General features: G+C 38.8%; 1 protein-coding gene across 1 annotated transcript in view; it reads left to right on the top strand.

The window, feature by feature from the left end:
• Positions 1-20511, top strand: part of SYNE1 (spectrin repeat containing nuclear envelope protein 1) — a 461288-nt gene that overhangs the window by 217093 nt on the left and 223684 nt on the right. Inside the window, 9 exon segments of the mRNA XM_039220107.1 lie at positions 1321-1630; positions 2250-2414; positions 6041-6397; positions 10737-10873; positions 11074-11251; positions 11749-11931; positions 17120-17263; positions 17605-17760; positions 19297-19461. Of these exon segments, the coding sequence (XP_039076038.1) occupies positions 1321-1630; positions 2250-2414; positions 6041-6397; positions 10737-10873; positions 11074-11251; positions 11749-11931; positions 17120-17263; positions 17605-17760; positions 19297-19461 (1795 nt within the window).

Below are 20511 nucleotides of genomic sequence, written 5' to 3'. Positions count from 1 at the left end.
TGGTGACTCCCAAAGTCAGCAGGACTTCAAATCTCAAGAATAACTCATAATGGTCCACAAAGAAAAAAAGTCGGATCCCATGGTTCCATTATTCTGGAATGCAGACTGCTGGAGTGTGAGCTGAAGCTCCTAGTGCTTGGCAATAGGCCGGCTCCATAAAAGGGAATATGAATGTGGGTGAATGTTTTTCGGCTGTTGGAATAAAACATTAAATACAAGAAGCAGATTCAAATCCTTGATCCTGCTTTTTGCAGTAAGAAATTAAATCTGATGGCCACATATGGGGCAGTAGCAGTGCTCCAATTATGAGCTAAAATAGCGAAATGAAACAAAGTAGTTTTTGCTCTTTGAGTGCTCAGAGGCTGGGGTGGGATTGGGATGCATTTTAAAAAGCTCTGACTCAGATTGTGTTACTAAAGCACTGTGGGACTGTAGGATAATGCAGGGCCTGGGGTTGCTTCTGGAGAGATGAGATTGATTTGGCCTTTCTAGAAACTTCTTTACGGAAAGGATAGCACTTTAAGGTACCTATGTTGAGGTTTCTACTGGTGCAGAACGAACAGTTTGAGGGGAGATGGGGAGTACATTTACCACAGATAGAACTTCAGGATCATAGGATTATATGCAAGGGATGCTCAGAATGGTCACTAAAGATGAGTTTAGAGTAGTTTGTAAAGCTAAATAATGGAAGTTGTTAAAAAAAATGCCAGTCTGGAGAGCCTTTTATTTGACAGTCTGGAGAGCCGTTTTCTTGACTATTACTTATATGACTATGTTTCTTATATCATAAATATATTAAGCCTTTTTTTTCCTTTATGCATTCAACTCAGGAGCATATATATCCTATCCATATATATCCTTAAATGAAAATCCATATATATCCTTCAATGAAAATCAACCTAATAATATTATGTACTTAGAAAGAATACCTTAAAGTTTAAATTCTAGTTAAGAAATAGTTATCAACTGATTTTAATAAGGTAAACTGAGTCCAAGAAAATTAAGAATTGGTACCTATTAAGTAAAATTTAATTGGCGCCCCATTACTGATATTTTAACAACAAAATACATAACTTTGCTTATGTAGGTCAATTAGCATTTGGAGGACAAATCTAGATGCCTATATGACTGTAACATCTTGCTTCAAATTCAGCATAGATTTCTTTTCATTTGAAGAAATGTTGTGGGTCAGAGAAGCAGTGTTTTCATCACAGAAGAGCATTCAGTAAAACAGCTTACATGCATGCAGTGCCCTCATGCGTGGTCCTCAGTAGACGGGTCAAGATAACTTATTTTTGTGATGTGTGACATTAATTCTAGCACTTTGGAGTCTGTGATTAGCAAATGGAATGATTATCTAGAGTGGAAAAACCAGTTGGAGCAGTGGATGGAGTCTGTGGATCAAAAGGTGGAGCATCCCCTACAACTGCAGCCAGGTCTGAAGGAGAAGTTTTCCCTTCTGGACCACTTCCAATCCATCGTGTCTGAGGCGGAAGATCATGTTGTAGCCCTGCACCGTCTCTCCTCGAAATCCAGGGAGCTCTACCAGAAGACTGAGGATGAATCTTTCAAGGAAACAGCTCAAGAGGAACTAAGAACACAGTTTAATGATATAATCACTGTTTCCAAGGTTAGTATTTTAAATTGAAGAAAAACACCTCAAGGGTTCAGGTAAAGAAGATACTACTGCTTGAACTATAGGAGATCTGGCTGCTCTTAGTCTATTTGTACATTTAGTGAACGGTTATTACATAAAGATCATCGCTTGCCTATGGGTGCCCATGAATCCTTCTCTTTCTACGGTCTTTGGATTATTTTTATTCTTTGCTTTTTATCTTTCTCCACTTGGGATGTTAGTCAGTCCATTACTTTTCCTTGTAAGATTGAGCCTCAAATGTACACAGTAATTACACTGTAATAAGACTGTAATAACACAGTAATAATATACTGTATTGTTGCCTAACTAATAAGAGTAGTTATTATAATAATTCTTATTAAGTGGGTTAGTAGTGAGAGATGTTACAGAACATTCATTCTGCAAAGATTTTTGTTCTAACCTAAAGTAAATTTAAAGGAAAACTGTTGCTTCCTCAAAATCTTTCAGTCTAATTAAGATTTGATGTTGTCATTTTAAGATATTAAACAGAAAGTTCAATAAGAGGAATGAAATTATTCAGAAACCTGTTGTTTTGTCTGATTTCATATTCTCAAAAGCCCAGTGTAAAAGTCTCCTCTTCTTTGTGTACTAGGAGAAAATGAGGAAAGTGGAAGAGATTGTGAAAGACCATCTCATGTATTTAGATGCAGTCCAGGAATTCACGGATTGGCTCCATTCAGCGAAGGAAGAACTTCACCGGTGGTCAGATATGTCTGGAGACTCATCAGCCACCCAGAAGAAATTGTCTAAAATTAAGGTCAGTAAGTGCATGGATACTATAGCTTCATTGTTCCATTGGTCCTTGAGTATGCCATACCTGTGACGAAGTTCTGTTTATAAGATTGTCAGTTAAAATATATCCTATTTTCCATTTGTTGATGTTTATGATCTTGCACCTCACCAATTATAAACATAAGCAAGGGCGGTAAAAGCAATTCAAGACACTAAACACTTGTGAGCAAAAATGGAGGATTATCTGTGTATTCTTCCACATGCAAATTTGCTTATGGGAGACTGAAATATATGCCAGCTTGGAGGACTGATGGAACCAGATGCTATTTTTTAGCACAGTGATAGAAAAGTTTATAACATAATTTAGTTAAGTGAATTTGAATAATAACTTGGAGATATCATGCTAGATGTTTAATCTGTTTTCCTAGCCAACAGTACAACAACATAATGGAAGGCGGTGCTTGAAAGGACATTAAATTTATCACCTAGTTTACTCCTTACAAGGGCTACTTAAAAAATAGAAATTCACATATCTGAGGGAGCTGGAATAAGTATATTTCTAGTTATTTCAATATTAAATTGCAATAATACCCCCAAGGAAAAAGTAGATTTTAATCTAAAAATTAAGCAATGATAGGGGCAGCTGGGTAGCTCAGTCAGTTGGGCGACCATCTTCAGCTCAAGGAAGATCTCATGGTTCATGGGTTCTACCCCTGCATCAGGCTCTGTGCTGACAGCTAAGAACTTGGAGGCTGCTTCAAATTCTATTTCTGTCTCTCTCTGCCCCTCACTCTCTTGTGCTCTGTCTTTCCCTGTCTCTCAAATATAAATAAACATTAATAAATTTTAAAAATTAAGCAATGATGAAGCCCTAATTGGTTTAGTTGTGGATGAGGAAATGTTGCGAATAAACAGTGTCATTGTGGTCAGGAATTTAGGATTCACATTGTGTTCTGATCCCTGAACATCAGAATATAAAAGTCCTAAAAATAATAGCTGATGAAGAATAATAACTACACTTTGAGAATTTACTTTTAAGTGCTTAGAAAGTATTATTTAAAGCTTACAATGACCATGTAGGTTTTAAAGGAGATGATCACATAAAACACCTTTTGAATTCTTATGATCTCTGTGATTCTTTAAAAATCCTTCTTTGATACATTTCTCACTAATGTTTTAATTTATTCATCCATCCATTTATCCATTTATTCAACCAGGGTTGGGCATTCCCTCAAGAAACCTGCTGGGCAGTAGGGAACAGTGATGCACAAACTGATGTTTCTAAATTAATCTGTCAGATGTGAGTTCACTATACTTTTAGTTTAAGCTCAATCAAGAATCAGACCCCAAGGCTGTGTTCTGCCTCTATTGATTTTCTAGCTGTGTTGGGCAAATCACTTGATGTCTGTCCTCAAGCTTCAATGTCTTAATGGTAAATTAAGATGAATAGTACCTGCCTCACCTGTTGGTTTTGAGGACTCAATTAGATCATGCACATGGAATACACTCAATAAGAAAATTCGATACATTTGGTAAATGAGGGCTTTAATTGGCTATGGGAAAAGTCAAGAGTAATGGTCCCAACTTTATGCTCTTTTTTTGAAATACTTTTATAAAAGGCTTCCAAACATATGAGAAATGTAGGAGAAGCAACTGGCAGAAAGAAATTGCAATGTGGGAAGGAGAAAGTGAAGCCTGGCAGAGGTTGCCACTCTGAGGTCCGGATCAGGCCAGACTGGAGGCTGGTGTGTGGGTGGGTGAGGAGGGACCTTGGAGGAAATAACTAAGCATCTCCTCTAACCTTCAGTGTAGTCTCTCCCTACCCCCAAGAGTAACCACCAAGAATAGACAACCTTAAAGCCAAATATGTGTGTATAAGGGGTGTGTGTACATATGATGTTTTTAAATAGTTAAACCCGGGACAAGGAAATACATATGCAAGCCATTTCAAAACACTTCAAAGTGATGACATTCTTGTTCGAAATCCAGATGAATGGAATTAGTGATTGCAAATACTGAAATGTCCCATTTTCACGACAAAGAAAACTGAGATAATGCATTGGAGAATAGTTTTTAAATTTTATTTAATGTTTTATTTATTATATATATATATTAGCAAATCACTACTTACTATATGCTCCGATAAACAAGGAAGGATTTTAGGAATCACCTGCCAAGGAAAGGGTGGGAATGTATATTAAATGCTAATTGTGTAAGGATTTATGGGATTGCCTTTTGGACTACAGTATAACTAGATACTTTTAAATGATCTATACTAAAATTTGGCTCTTATATAAAGGTGTGAGAAGGTATATTTATTTCAAGCAAATCTAATGAAATATGAGCTGTACTATATAGGTTAGTTAAAACAGTTTATGTTTAACATAATCTATTAAATATGCTTCATACTTAACATTCCTATTTTTCTACACTTATTAATTTGTAATTGATTTTCATCTTGAAGTTTTTTTCCCAAATAATCATCTTTTCCTTCTGTTTAACCCAGAACAGAAGTCATAATTTTGTATAAATACTAACAGAAACTTTTAGGAATGGATATATAAATGAATAAACACCAGAGGATGAGGGCACCCATGTGGCTCAGTCGGTTGAGTATCCGACTTTGGATCAAGTCGTGATCTCACAGTTTGTGGATTCAAGCTTCCATGTCAGGCTTTGTGCTGACAGCGCAGAGCCTGCTTCAGATTCTCTGTCTCCCTCCCTCTCTCTGCCTCTCCCCTTCTCATGTTCTGTCTCTCAAAAAGAAATAAACACAGAAATTTTTTTAAAACCCCCCACCAAGATGATGAATTGAGAGATTTTAAGTAAAAGAATCTATTCTCAAAAAGAAATGACACTATTTTACCTATTTTGTAGTACATATTTTAATTTTATCTTGTCCTTTAGAGTATTTGTGTACTTTAAGCCTAAAAGATATCTACATTGTTAAATTTCTGGTGAGTTTCTTAAAAGTAACAATAATAGCAATAAGCAAACCCAGTCTAAAAGTTACTTTGACCTTTCGACTAAGTATGTGTGTGAATGATTCATTTTAGTTACTATAAAAATGTTTGTTTCAGGTACTGAAATATTTGAAATTGAGTAAGGCTCATCCTGTGGTTGTGAGGGCTTAGCATTGAGTCCTGGTAGAGTGGAACTGACCTAAGCCACCATCTAACTGGAAGGAGATGAAAATGGAGTACAGACCATGAGCAGAGAGCAGTTCTGTTGTTCTGTGGCAATCCCTGGTCACTTGTCCATCAACTTAAGGAGAAAGAACAGATTTACGTATTTATCGGAGAAACACACCACAGGCGAAAGTTTATGTCACTATCAAAACAATTTCGTATATTCAAACAATGTCTTGTCTATTTCTTATATTCAAACAATGCCTGGCTTCCGAGGTCCTGTTTAGTCTGTCCCAGGATGTTGCGGATTCCCTGGCTTATTTTGCCTCCAACCTCAGCGCCCCGGAGGATAACTCTCTGCTGGGACAGCTTAGGGGTGGGCGGATGAATGGATTCCAGTCCTTGTGGCATGCTCGCTAAAAACTTCCTAGCAGGACAGGGTCTCTGCTCTGTACGCATTTGTAAACTCTCAGCCCAAGTGACTCACGGCCTCCTCAGTTGCCATGGCGATATTCCATTACAGGAGCTGATGGATTCCAGAGCGATCGGGGCAAGCCGCCTGAGCAGAGTGGAGTCCCTGGCTCCTGCAGTGAAACAGAACACAAGTGCCAGAGGCTGTGAGCTCGTGGACGCCGAGATGCAGGCCCTGCGTGCCGACTGGAAGCAGTGGGAAGACAGCGTCCTCCAGACACAGACCAGCTTGGAGAACCTGGTTAGCCAAATGGCCCTTTCGGAGCAGGAGTTCTCGGGCCAGGTAGTTCAGCTGGAGCAGGCCCTGGAAGGATTCGGTGCTCTCCTGACTGCCTGCGCTCAGCAGCTAGCCCTCCTGGAAAGCCAGAACACCGATAAGGAGATAGTGGAATGCTGGCAGAAAGGACAAGTAAGTTGGCTTCCTGTTTTCCCGTGGTGGTTCCGCTAACAGTTTTGTTTGGTTCCCATCGCTGCTGAAAAGAAATCCTAGCTGACTAAAAGCATGCCGCAGTCAGACTTAAAGAAGTATTTCCCTAACGAAATTTACAAATCTGATTTGTTTCCTTTTCTCCTAAGTCAGGCTATTGTAAAACTACAGATACAGGAGAGAAGGAGTTATTATTTATTATAGGAAACGTTTCTAGTTAGTGCAGACATCTTGCTTTCATTCTTCTGGTGTAAGAGTTTGTAATATTGTATTCAGCCATTCAGCCTGAAAACTAGCCTGTGGGTAGAGGCATAAATAGACGGAAAGTCATAGCTGGTTTTCTGCCAGTGAATTATTTCCAACAATTAAGCGATTGAAGCTATAGCTTAAAAGAAGCGTTTGGTAATCTCCTAAAGCACAACTATTAGTTTTCACCCTGATTAGCTCTTCTAAGGGTAGTTTTGACAGCTGTGCTTGAATTAACCCGTCAACATAACTCCTGTGTCATGCTCACCGGGGTGTTTTCCAGATCTTTTTTTTTTTTTTTTTTAACTAATGGCAGCTCCTTCAGAACATGAATGTAACAAAGCATAAAAGGGATAGTGAGTTCGAAATCCTTTCTTTTACTGTTAAATAGTTTCTCAAAAGACTGTTATTTGCAGTTTTATAATGCTCAGAACCATGGATGTCCTTAAAAGGAAGTTATATTGAAGTTAACTTCTCTGTTTCTATTTATGTTATAATCATTTCAAAATAGCTTCAGCCACTAAGAAAACCATGTAGTATTTCTAACATTGTCTTGTGTTAAATCAAGTATTCTAACAAATATAGCACCCCACAAAATAAAACTTTATTCTTCTCTTTATGCTATTTATTTATAATGTTTCTATCTTACAGTTCTTTTTTTTTCCTGACGCCTGTCCTGTCCTTTAGATATAAGCAGTAGAATAAAGTATAGAAAGTAATTCTGTAAAACAGAAATAGGGAAGTTGGTCATAGTTCCATGTGGTCAGGATTATTCACTCTGATATAAAAAATAAATCAGTTGTAATATTTTTATTCTGTTTTCTCTTCCTTTCTCTACCATTAATATGAGTGAAATTATTAAAAAGAAAGTTTTGGTGGTATTTAAATTATATTACTTTTCTGGGCTGTCCTTTTTTACATTGATGCCATTATTGAAAATAAGTGAGGCCTATAAAAAGTCCACATGATAATGCAGAAGTAAATACAAGTCTTCAGTTACTAACAATTCAAAGATGACAGCCCTCTGCTTACTACTTCTAGGTTTGGCTCCAGAGCTCATGCTTTGGATGACAATAATACACTACCTCTCAAGGCTCAGCTTTCCTCTTATTTTTATTAGTAGTATAAAAAAGAAATGGTAATTATGTGATGGGATAGAGGTGTTAGCTACTGCTTGGAGGTGGCAATCATTCTGTCATACACAAATGTATCAAATCAGCACTTGTATACCTTAAACTTGTGCCGATGTTATATGTCAATTATATCTTTGGAGAGCTGGTAAAAAAATGTTTTAAATCATTTTAAATGGAGATAATGCTTCACTTACAATGAGTACATAGGAAAAATGATACAAAATAAGGAATTTGTTAGGATTCTTAGAGCATTGTTTTGCTCTTAGGGAAGGCTTGTTATTGTTGACAATCATGATAGTAATCATATACCTTCACAAGTATTTACTTTCCCTTTTGCAATTAAGTGATGATACCCAAGAAATACTTTAAAATATAAAAATGGGTTATCATTTATAAATTATATAGTCATGTTGCAAAAAAGCTTGTTCACTGTGTTTGTGAAATTCATCTCTCTTAATATCTATTGGGTTATTAATGTTTGAAATTTAGCAAATCTATTAACCTTTACAACCTCTAAAAAAAAATGCATTCCAGGACTTAACTGAGACAGAAATATATAACCTGACATTTATATAATGAAAGACTCTACTAAAATGCTTTAATCTGTGTGATAAGTTATGGGAATTTGTTTAGTATAAAATTTTGGTTAAAGCTTTTCACTTGTGATATCATCTAATTTGTAAGTGATTAATTTAAACTCCATTTTTTTTTTTTTTTTTGCTTTTTTGGTATATGGTAAGTTTTACTACTAAGTTCTCCCTTAAATAATAGATACAATATGGTGTAAAATAGTAACCACTAGTGGAGCATTTGGAGATTCAGAGAGAAACTTTCTACTTAACATAAATCTTGTAAATAAAAGTATCTTAGACTCCTCTGGCCCAGACACTAAGATAAGTAATTTTAAAACCATCCCTTCTCTTGGAATCACAGTCTAGGTGGAAAGGCCAATGGGTTCAAAGCCATTGGAATGCTCAATTGTGATGCTGACAAGGTTTTGCATGTCCTCAAGGGAGAAGCCTCCACCAATAGGTGGGAAGGAGGGCAGAGAGGCCTTACAGTAGTTGTCATTTGAGCTCAGTCTTGAGGTTTGTTACAGGTGAGGTGGAGGTATAGTCCCAGAATCCAAAATTAGTGAGGAACAAGAAAACACAGGAGAGAAAACTGGAGAACAGGATTCACATCGAAAGGACATTGTGCCATGCCAGAAAGAAATGATGGATGTGTAAATGGAGACTGAGTCAGATACAGAGAGAAAGAAGTAACTGAAAGAGAGTTAAGACACAGACACAGACTGGACTTCATTGTCTCTTGTCTCTTGTCAGGGCCACGATGCAGCTTAACTTTCTGATTTAGATTAGTGTGAGGAAGGTGGGGCCGTTTGCTAGGATGAGGAATGCAACACACACCTGGGTTCTTGAGGGGTGTGGTTTTCTTACAAATCTAGGCCATGTTTCGATAAATACCTGAGAATACTGACAGTAACACCAATAGCTGTCTGAATAGTCACTCATCTTCTTGGCACTCCTCCTTAATGAATTAACTTTTTTCTTTTTTTTTCTTTTCCTTCTTTTTTTTTTCTTTACTGTGGCAGTACCATTATTTATATGGTCCCATTTAAATATTTGGGCATCATTTACAGGTTAAGCATTCATCGAAATGCCAGGAATTGTGCTAAGTACCTGACACTTGTGATCTCATTTGCTCCTTGTGACGATCTCATAAGAGCCCCCGTGTAACTCAGGGGATCATGGCCTTGATTTTAGAGATGTACTTGTTAGATCTCAAGATGTTATTTTGGGTTAGATAGTCACAGTTCTGTGATTATTCAGGTGTCTCTCTCATCTGTTAAACTGTGAGCTCCTCAAGTATAAGAATCACCTCTTCAGTCATTTTGGGGGTCTTAAAATCCAGAAAGATGCTTGGCACATAGCAGTCATTTAGCAAATCTTTGATGACTGTGTGAATATGAAATGAATGAATTACTAGTTAAATCAGACCTGTGGGTTATAAGGCATTTTTAAATAGAGAGTTAACTATACATATTACATAAAAGTGATTCCTACATTTATTTTTTAATCCAAAGTAAGTATTGCTTTGCTTTGAAGTGATTTCTCTTGGGACACCTGAGTGGCTTGGGACACTCTTGATTTCAGCTCAGGTCATGATGTCCCAGTTTGTGAGATTGAACCCCATGTCGGGCTCCATGCTGTCAGCTTGGAGCCTGCTTGAGATTCTCTCTCTGTGCCCTTTCCCTGCTCACGTACCCTCTCTCTTTCTCAAAATAAATAAACGTGTTTTAAAAAAAGAAATGATTCCCCTTTACCTTTAAACAGTATGCATATTTTCCAATGCCATAGTCAGGCTATTATTAAGCAGTTGAGGTTATTTTCTCTTTTCTTTTTCTTGTCTCACTTTGAGTTGTTTGACAAGTTGATCATTTGATTACTTGGCAACATTTGATGCTGGAATGCCTATCCATGCCTAGAGAAGGATGCAGACAAGCCAAATGCTCTTACCTGGCATGAGGAATCTTGAAAATATTTCTTTACTGAATGTATTTCTTTACTGGGATGTATTTCTTTCTTTTTTTTTTTTTAATGTTTTTTATTTATTTCTGAGAGAGAGAGACAGCATGAGCAGGGGAAGGTCAGAGAGAGAGGGAGACACAGAATCTGAAACAGGCTCCAGGCTCTGAGCTGTCAGCACAGAGCCCGATGAGGGGCTCGAACCCACGAAACGTGAGATCATGACCTGAGCTGAAGTTGGATGCTTAACTGACTGAGCTACCCAGGCGCCCCGGGATGTATTTCTTTACTGAATCTATTATGTTGATTCTTCCCTCACTACTAATTTAGAGTATGGCTTATGTACATGTAGTGTGAGGATGTGGAAACTACCCAATTAAGTGCTTGCTTCTCTGTCTTGTTATTTCCTAATAGGAGATACTGGATGCTCTACGAAAAGCAGAGCCTAAAACAGAGGATCTTAAGTCTCAGTTGAATGAACTTTGTCGATTTTCTAGAGACCTGAGTACATACAGTGGAAAAGTTTCTGGCTTAATTAAAGAATATAATTGGTGAGCATGGACCTTATTGTATAGAAAATAGTTTTATACAAATAAGCAGCCAGAGTTTGTTTAAGGCATGATAAATAAATCATTAACTACATCACTAAATGTGACTGCATATTCGAAGAATTGCTAATTATACCAGACTTTATTTTAATCCATTTTTATCTTTTTTTTCCTTCTTTAAACATTACAAATCATGGTTTTAGTCTTTGTTTGCAAGCATCCAAGGGTTGTCAGAATAGAGAACAGATTTTACAGCAACGATTTCAAAGAGCCTTCAAAGATTTCCAACAGTGGCTGGTGAATGCAAAAATCACTACTGCCAAATGTTTTGATATACCTCAAAATATTAGTGAAGTTTCAACAAGTCTTCAGAAAATACAGGTAAGAGTGCCAAAAACTAATGCTAATAACAGTGCTTATGTGGATTAAAAAGGTGCCTCTGGATCTTTTGAGAAGCACATTAAAAATTTTGCTCAGGAAAACTCAAATTTCATATACATCCCTGCCTGAAACACTTCATTGTCTATGTGAAGAGAAACTAGTTCATTCACCCTAATGTGTGCTCTATTTATATATGAATAGAGATGTATGTGCTAATAAAAGTTCTTTATATATGACAGGCATTGTTCCTGAGAAGCCTAAGCAGATTTTTCTCACTTAATTTTCACAGGAGCTATAGGAGGTACATCAGAGTAATAATCCCAGTGTATAGAGGGGGTACATTATTCTGAATGCAGAGAGGTCCTAGTAATTTAATATATGCAGTAAAAGTGGTTTATTTCTACTCTGTGATTTTTATCGAGAAATAAATTGAAAATCAATGTATTTTAAAGCATAGAGCACTTTATTATGCCTAACCTTAGCATTTTCCTTTGTAGGAATTTTTGTCTGAAACTGAAAATGGACAGCACAAACTGAACATAATGGTGTCTAAAGGAGAACTTTTGAGTACTGTATTGACCAAAGAGAAAGCTGATGGCATCCAGGCCAAAGTTGCAACTGCAAAAGAAGATTGGAAAAAATTTCATTCAAACCTGCACCGGAAGGAATCCGCCCTCGAGGTATCATACTGCCGACCAGACGGACAGGCTGTTGGTAGTTTGTGGCTGTGGTCATTGGCAGTTGAAACCACACTTTCATGATACCCAAATACAGTGCCACTGAGTTTTGGTCATTCCTCTATGAATATTAACAGATAACTGGATAACTAGGGAACAGCTCAATTTTAGAAGTGAGCCTCGCTGAGGAATTCAATAGCTTCTTGCGTGGTACGGGCTATTATAGGCGTGCACTTTTCCACTAGGAACAGTGCTTTTTTACTTTTAACCAGTATCACTTAATCATTCCTGTGAAATCCCTCCAGTTTGGAAATTGTTCCAGGAGAATGAACAGAAATATCCATGTAAGATTACAAAATGCTGTGGATGGTAAGATATATTATAACTAATGTGCATATCAAGTAGTAGGTTTTTAGGAGTTAAGTATGCAAAGATCCAAGGATTATGCAATTTTCTTTTAGTCAGTAACAACCTAAGTTGAATTTCTCAGGATCATAACATAATTGGGGCGCCTGGGTGGCTCAGTCGGTTGAGTGTCCTACTCACTGTTTGTGAGTTTGAGCCCCGCATCGGGCTCTGTGCTGACACCTTGGAGCTTGGAGCCTACTTTGGATTCTGTTGTCACCTCTCTCTACCCCTCCTCCACCTGTGCTCTATCAAAAATAAATAAATGTAAAAAAAAACTTTTTAAAAATGAATCATAACATAATTGCTGCCACAGTACAATTGATTTTTTTTTTCTTGTGAGACCACCTGTTTTGTGTACCAGCTCTTCTCTTAGGGGAACATTTAGAGGCATGGAGAGTAATTTTTTCCCTTTAAACCAAAACTTCCTGGCAGAAGAGATCCTTTATTTGATCATGATCATAATTAATGCAGGATGGGAAAAATAATAATAGGGAATTAATATCTGGAAAGAGAAAATATGTGTTCCTTTAGTTCTTCCCTAACCCAAGACTATTGTAATTTTTCTTTGTTTTTTTATTTTAATATAGTTTTTTTTTATGTTTGTTTATTTTTGAGAGAGAGAAAGCACACACATGCACACATGCATGGGCTGGAGAGAGGTAGAGAGAGAGAAGCGGACAGAGGATCTGAAGGGAACTCTATGATGACAGCAAGAGCTTGATGTGGGGCTTGAACTCAGGACTGTGATATCATGGCCTGAGCCAAAGTCAAAACAACCAACTGAGCCACCCAGGCGCCCCTGTATTTCTTCTTCCTAATGGTGGCTATTCCTTCATGGCAGGCATCTTCCATTTTATAGAGAGTGATAACCGTCGTGTGGTGCCTAGTAATTTACTCATAACCTTACAGAGATCATTAGTGCAATGTGGCCTGAGCTCTGAAGCATCTATTGTTGAAGGTAGTACATCTAGCACTGATTACATGATTGCGTAGTTCAAGAACTATTCAGGAATAGATGAGTAGATGAAGAATAAGCTGTCTTTAGCATCCCTATCTTCCTTCCCTTTTTTTCCCTTCCTCCCTCCCTCCCTTCCTTCCTCCCTTCCTTTTTCTTCCGTCCTCCCTCCCTCCCTTCCTCCTTCCCTCCCTCCCTCCCTCCCTCCCTTCCTTCCTTCCTTCCTTCCTTCCTTCCTTCTTTTCTTCCCTCTTTCCTTTATTTCTATTAGGAATACAATAGAAAACAATATATACCAGCCATGATTTTAGGAATGCAAAAGGGTTAATCTTTTCTCTCTTCTCAGAGAGATTACTTTCTAGAGAGGGAAACAGTGTGTAAAGAGATGATTGCAATACAACATAGATACACCGAGGATATGGCCATCACTCAAAGAAGGATGCAACTAACTCCACTTGGAGAAATCAAGGAAAGTTACCAGAAAGGTGACATATTAACTGAACCTTGAAGGCAAAACATTCTTTGAATTTGCCAAGGATGACATACATCAGGTAGAAGGAACTGACTGTCCAGGGCCAGCGTGTTGTGAGTGTCAGCAACAGAGGACTTTGAGGGGTTGACATCCTCATGGTGTCATGAGGAACAGCAAAGGTAAGACTGGAGATGAAGATAGGGCAAGATAGCAAGTGTCTTGTGTGCTAAGCAATTTGATCTTGACTCTTAACCAGGGTTTCTATCTGAACCCCTGAACAACATTTATGTTCTCAGTTTTCCCCAAGGATTGTAACATAACCCATACCATTTTAGATGCATAGGACCGAGGTTAATTAATTACATAGAATGGATTCTTTAGGACACTACGGCTTAAGTTTTTTCTAAAAGTCCTAGCTGAAAGGTTGAGTGCAGAACCTACTGGTCTTTGAGCTGGAGATAAACATGTCAACTCTAGGGGCGCCTGGGTGGCTTAGTCGATTAAGCGTCCGACTTTCACTTAGGTCATGATCTCGCGGTTCGTGGGTTTGAGCCCCGCATCGGGCTCTGTGCTGACTGCCAGCTCAGAGCCTGGAGCCTGTTTCGGTCTGTGACTCCCTCTCTCTCTGACCCTCCCCTGCTCACACTGTCTCTCTCTCTCCTAGAAATAAATAAAACATTAAAAAAAAAAACATGTCAACTCTACCACAGTGTAGACAAGAATGGGGAAGCTGGAAGACCAGAGAAAACTTCTCATAATGGTCATGATAAGAGAGATGGGGGGGGGGGGCTGAAATAAGGACATGAGAATGGATAGAGAATTTATATTTAAGGCAAAACACAACAGGCTAATTCAATGAGGAGCCATGGGGAAGAAGGGTAAGTTTAGTTTGAGTCTAGTTTCTAGTTTGGAAGATGGTATGAATGGTGATGCTATTATCTGAGACATGAAAATGGTAGAAAAAGTAATTTTGGAGGTGATAGCAAAAATTCAGTTAAATGCAAAATATTCAGCAGGTAATGCCAGGAAAGTTGCAGCAAATGTAAGTACCAAGTCCAACGGAGAGGACAGAGTTGCAGTAGCAATGATAATGAACATTTACCAGTGTAAGTTCCTTTGTAAACACTTCAGATGTATTAGTGCATTTAATCCTCATAACCATTATCTGAGTTAGGAACTCTCTTATATCTATTTTGTGGGTGAGAAAATAAAGGCAAAAAGGTGATTAAATAATTTGCCAAGTTCTCACTGCTAGTAAGTGACAAGGTTCAAATCCAGGCACTCTGGCTTAAAGCGTTACATAAATACAGTTCTATAAATATGGGGTTTTAAGAGTTTATAGGTGGTCATTGAAACCATGGAAGAAATCATGGGAAACACATGCAGAAGGAACATTTATTTATTTATTTATTTATTTATTTATTTATTTTTAAATGTTTGTTTATTTTTGGGAGAGAGAGTGAGCACACTTGGGGAAGGGGCATGGAAAGAGGGAGACACAGAATCTGAAGCAGGCTTTAGGCTCAGAGCTGTCAGCACAGAGCCTGATGCAGGGGTCAAATCCACAAGCTGTGAGATCCTGACCTGAGCCGAGGTTGGATGCTTAACCGACTGAGCCACCCAGGCGCTCCCGGAAGGAACATTTAATGGGAGGTCTGTACAACCCTGTAGATGGGAAGTATGTGAGAAATGTTAGGAGTCGTTTGACTTAGTATTAGGCCTCTTATTCCTGTTCCCCAGACCCCCTGCTCATAGCCTGTGACCCACTCCTTATACAAGGAACCCAACTGTTTTTGCATTAGATCTCTGACTGGGCCCCTAATGCTCTGCTCCTTAGCTCTATTTCTTTATCGGGCGAAATTCCTTGTAATGGTCTCCGGTTTGTTCCAAGGTACCAATGGCCTCATGCGACTTCAGAAGCAGAATGACAGAAACACCTTGAATTTATGAATCGATAGAATTATTGAACAAACATTTGTTGAGCATCTTCTGTTTGCCAGGGACTATTCTCAGCTCTGGGGACATAGCGGATAATAAAACAGATGAGAACCCCTGCCTTCACGAAGCTTCAGTTTTATTAGAATGTTTTAGGAGTGATCCTGGCACCTTACAGTTGTGAAGCACTTTTGGTTTTCCAAAGCATCCCTACAGCCACCCATCGCCCTAAGAGGTGACCGTGGCGGGTCTGAAGATCCCACAGTGTAGACACACTGGATCAGATACTGGTGGAACTTGAGCTGTTCTCCCACAGGCTTCTGCATTTCCTGCTGCTTAGATTTCTCAGCTAACCTTTATGGAGTTGCTCTTTGACAACTCTACCTAAAGTTTTGATATCAAAGTAAGTTTAAATCTAAGCTTAAAAGCCTTTAGTGTGCCTGCATGGTAACATCAATTTCAAATTCACTTCAGTCTAGCACTTTTACGGGTAATAATGGGTATAGCTCCTTTTGTTAAAGTTAAATGGCACCATATAAAACTTTATCAAATACATTTTACAGCTATTAGTACCTACAGAGTATCTATGAAAGTCTTCACAACTTCTTATGTAATAAATACAGAACACTATTTACTATTTTTTTGTATCTTTATAAAGTAGAACAAACTATTTATTAAAAAAATACAATAAGCGTATAAATCATATGCTGTTTCTTTTTTTATGTTTATTTTTGAGAGAGAGAGAGCGAGAGAGCGTGTGCACAAGCAGGGGAGGGGCAGAGAAAGAGAGAGACACAGAATCTGAAGCAGGTGCCAGTTTCCAAGCCTTCAGCACAGAGCCCGATGTGGGGCTCAAACTCACAAACTGTGAGATCATCATCTGAGCGGAAGTCAGACGCCTAACCGACTGAGCCACCCAGGCACCCCAAACCATATGCTGTTTCTTATCCCATCATTAATCAAACTCGACAAAATATTTGTTAATAATTATTTATAATTCTATGAGGTACCAATGATGTGTCCTGACCTTCCCTTCATGGAGCCTGTAAGCTAGTTGTGGAGACATGGCATGCCTGCATGAGACAAAAACTCACAATCCATAAAATACATAGTGACTGGTATAAACAACAATTGTGACAGAAGTTGAGAAGTGAGTGTGAACTCTGATGTGGGCTGGATAATGAGGCAAAAACTCCTTTTTGAAAAATTTGAGACTAAAAAGCTCTAAAAGGATGTTCAACATTTATACAGGTGCTAAGGTGAACAATAGAATGTTCTGTACATTGGGAACGGGGGGGGGCAGGGAACAAGGTCTAGGGGACCAGACTGTTTTAGGCTTTGAATGCTAAGTGCCTTTTATAACACTTTGGACTTGCTGTTGAATTTTTATTTTGTCCCTAATGCGATCTAAAATCTGGTAGAATCTAAAGATCCAAATGAAGGACTTTGAAGTCAGTGCTGAGCCTGTCCAGGACTGGCTGAGTAAAACTGAGAAGTTGGTGCAAGAAAGCAGCAATCGCCTGTACGACCTGCCAGCAAAGAGGCGGGAACAGCAGAAGCTCCAGGTAATGAGACCGTGTGCCCTTCTGGCTATCCTTTACCCCAATCCTCTCGCACAACCTTGCATTCAGGCGTACCCTGGAGTTAGGTCATGCTATCTGGAGATGCAGCATGCCCTTTCCCTGTTTCTAACGGATTTTATGTTTGCTGGCTTCCCTCTGAGGTGTGGTCTGTTTCCGTCCCATAGTCCGTCCCGTAGTCCGTCCCATTTGTCTCTGGGAAATAGTACAGCTTTTGGGGCACACCAGTTGCTCGCCATGTTTATTTCCACGTTCTTTGGGCCAAAGCTCTGTCCGCGGTGTGCTTTCCCCCAGCCTCTTACTGGTAACTTGCTTGTGCTTTTCAGTCTGTCCTTGAGGAAATAAACTGCTACGAGCCTCAGCTCAACAGGCTAAGAGAGAAAGCTCAGCAGCTGTGGGAAGGACAAGCTGCCAGCAAGAGCTTTATGCACAGAGTGTCGCAGCTGTCTTCTCAGTATCTAGCTCTAAGCAATCTAACAAAGGTAACGCCTGCCATGTGCTATGTGTGCGTGTGGTACCAAGGCCACCCGTCCATGCAGGGTGTCCGCTGGGTCAGGAATAAGGTGTGTGAGTGTCTTTCCCAGCCTCCCAAGCCAAGTCACACACTTGTATGGCATCATCTTCGTGTGAGTGTCTGACAAGAGCTAGGGAGGTTTCAGAGATGGAAGAGATTTTCCAATCTCCATTATTGCACAAGATGTTCTCCTTGATCCTGAAATGGTATGTTTCCCAGAGGTTTTATCTTAAAGACTCAAAGTGGGAATACAAGGCAAAATTCGGAGTTTGGGGCCTAAACAATCTTCGGTTAAACTATTTCAGAAAAACATGAAATCAAAGCAGTTTAAATTTTAGTGGACTACATTTAATGAGTTTGGGATCACTTTTTTTTTAATTTGTCTGAATTCTTTATGTTATTACATGGTTCTCAACGATGTGTTGATGGAGAGTTTCATTTCAGATTCCAGAGCAGGGCTCAAAGTTGGCAATGATCCGTATAACTGATTAAATATCTTTTCTAACAATTTAGAGAAAACTAAATGAGATACTGCTATGACCTAATTTAGAACATTCAGCAGGTGTAATGTAGACCCATCTTGAACTCTGTGAGCTCAGGTCTACCTTGAGCTTTATGTGGCTCATAACATGTGGTCCCCGTATATTATCTTTTGCATTTCATATCTTACAGTGTAGGGAATCTACAGTAATATGGCTTCACCTATCTTAGTGTGGACTTACTTCTGGTCTGCTAATTTGGCTTCTCAATAAAGCGTCATTGACACATTTATACTAGTAGAGTCTTGCAATAAATAGTCTATGTTTACACCCATGTTGTTTTTCTACAAATAAGTTACTTCTTTTTTCTCTTTAGAAAATCTGGCATCTACCTGAAATTAGAATGAATTGAGGGCATCTTTATAATCCTTTGCATTTAGTTAGATATCAAAAATCAATAGATATTTGAGTGCTTTAAGAGTGCTTTTAAGAGCATAAAAAAAGAGTTGTAAACATAGTCAAAAAATCTTCCCTGTGTTGGATATAACCTTTAATTAATAAATAAAATCATATCTGTGATTCCAGTTTTTGAAATGTAGAGCTATTATGAAATCTCAGATAGTTATCTTTTTGAACGGGTCACAATGTAGGTCATATGGGGACTTGGTATCGGTTGAGCCAAATGTGGTATGGGAAAGCTAGAAAGTACTGTGATTCATCTCCCACACAAGGCATTAGGAAGAGATTTTGCTGATTCCAAAATATATGTCAAAATTGTCATGACAAAGAGTAGGGACTAAAGTGAGGGGCAGTTGATTATAATTGTTCTGCTTTTGACCTGGTTATTCTGATCACAGATGTATTCCGCGTATCTCAGATGAATACAGACTTGCTTTGCATTTGTGCAGCATATGAACCCATGACTGATTCCAGCTATTTGAAGCCAATGGTTAGCTTTACAGTCTGAGTATCTGTAGGTTGTGAGGTGGAATGGGCTGCCGGAAAACGAGTTCTGTCATTTCCAGGAGAAAGTATCCAGATTGGATCGAATTGTTGCGGAACACAATCAGTTCTCCCTTGGGATTAAAGAGCTACAAGACTGGATGGCAGATGCAGTACACATGCTGGACTCTTACTGCCACCCGATATCGGACAAAAGTGTGCTGGATAGCAGGATGCTCAAGCTTGAGGTGGGCGTCTTTAGAGAATTGCATCTCATCTACGGAATTTGTCTTTCTCAGAATTTCTCACCTCTCCATCTGTTCGGTGTGATTATGTCACATTGTGTCCACAAGAAATCTAGGAATGCACAGTGGGTGTGACCCTGTTTGCAGAGGGTGGCCTTGCCTAAGCATCCCTGAATCATTTGAGCCCAGACATATTCACTCCTAAGTACTTTACAAAACTTAAACTCAAGTAGCAACCAAACGTGGTTACTTCTCTGATATAGTTAAGAGGCAAGCCTCAAATTACATCAGAGACATATTACTCTTAGGATATATTTTGGTGGAACTTTTTTAGAGCAAGCCATTTCCCATTTTGGTCAACTCAGTTGTCTGCCTAGATCATTCAGTCAATTCTTTTCCCATCCCCGGATATTAGTTCTAGTTCACAATTATGATAAAATAACTAATCTGCAGTCATTCACCTTCCATCGGCATACTGGCTGTCTTACAGGAGATTGGCTCTCTGTCTTGATACCTAGGATTAAAAAATGAATAAAATGTGGCTATTTTCATCAAGGATTTCATTGTCAGTGGCTGGAGGCTGAATCAGAGAAGACAGTTACAGCAGATTGGGATGTGTTTGTGGTACAGACACACAGAAGAGTGGAAGAGGCAGGAGGGATTTGTCTGGGAACTAACTAGAATAGGTTTCTCAGAAAGTCTGATGCCTGAACCGAGAATTGAGAATGATCCCAGCCTAAGCGAAAGCCAAGGAAAACAAATAGCATTGTGTGGGAGAAATTGCTAGCAGTTCCACTTTGCTGTGGCAAAAACTGATGGCCAGGAAGAGCTGAGGCTGAATCTGTAGACGTTGGTGGGGTCCAGATTAAGGAGAGGGACAAAACCTTGCCTTTTAAGTGATAATGTCAGTTTTATAGCTTTGAATTCAAACTTCCTTCTTATGAAGAAAAAGAATAGTGCCGTGAAGACCTTGAAATATATAGATTAATACATGCTATAAATTAATCTATCTCTTTCGGCTTGTGCTAGAGACCTTAACATTATAAAGCTCAT

Source organism: Hyaena hyaena, unplaced genomic scaffold (assembly GCF_003009895.1).
Source record: "Hyaena hyaena isolate Hyena2069 unplaced genomic scaffold, ASM300989v1 scaffold_860, whole genome shotgun sequence".
Taxonomy (NCBI): Eukaryota; Metazoa; Chordata; class Mammalia; order Carnivora; family Hyaenidae; genus Hyaena; species Hyaena hyaena.
Note: the sequence above shows the minus strand (reverse complement) of the source record. Positions and strands in the feature narration are given on the sequence as shown.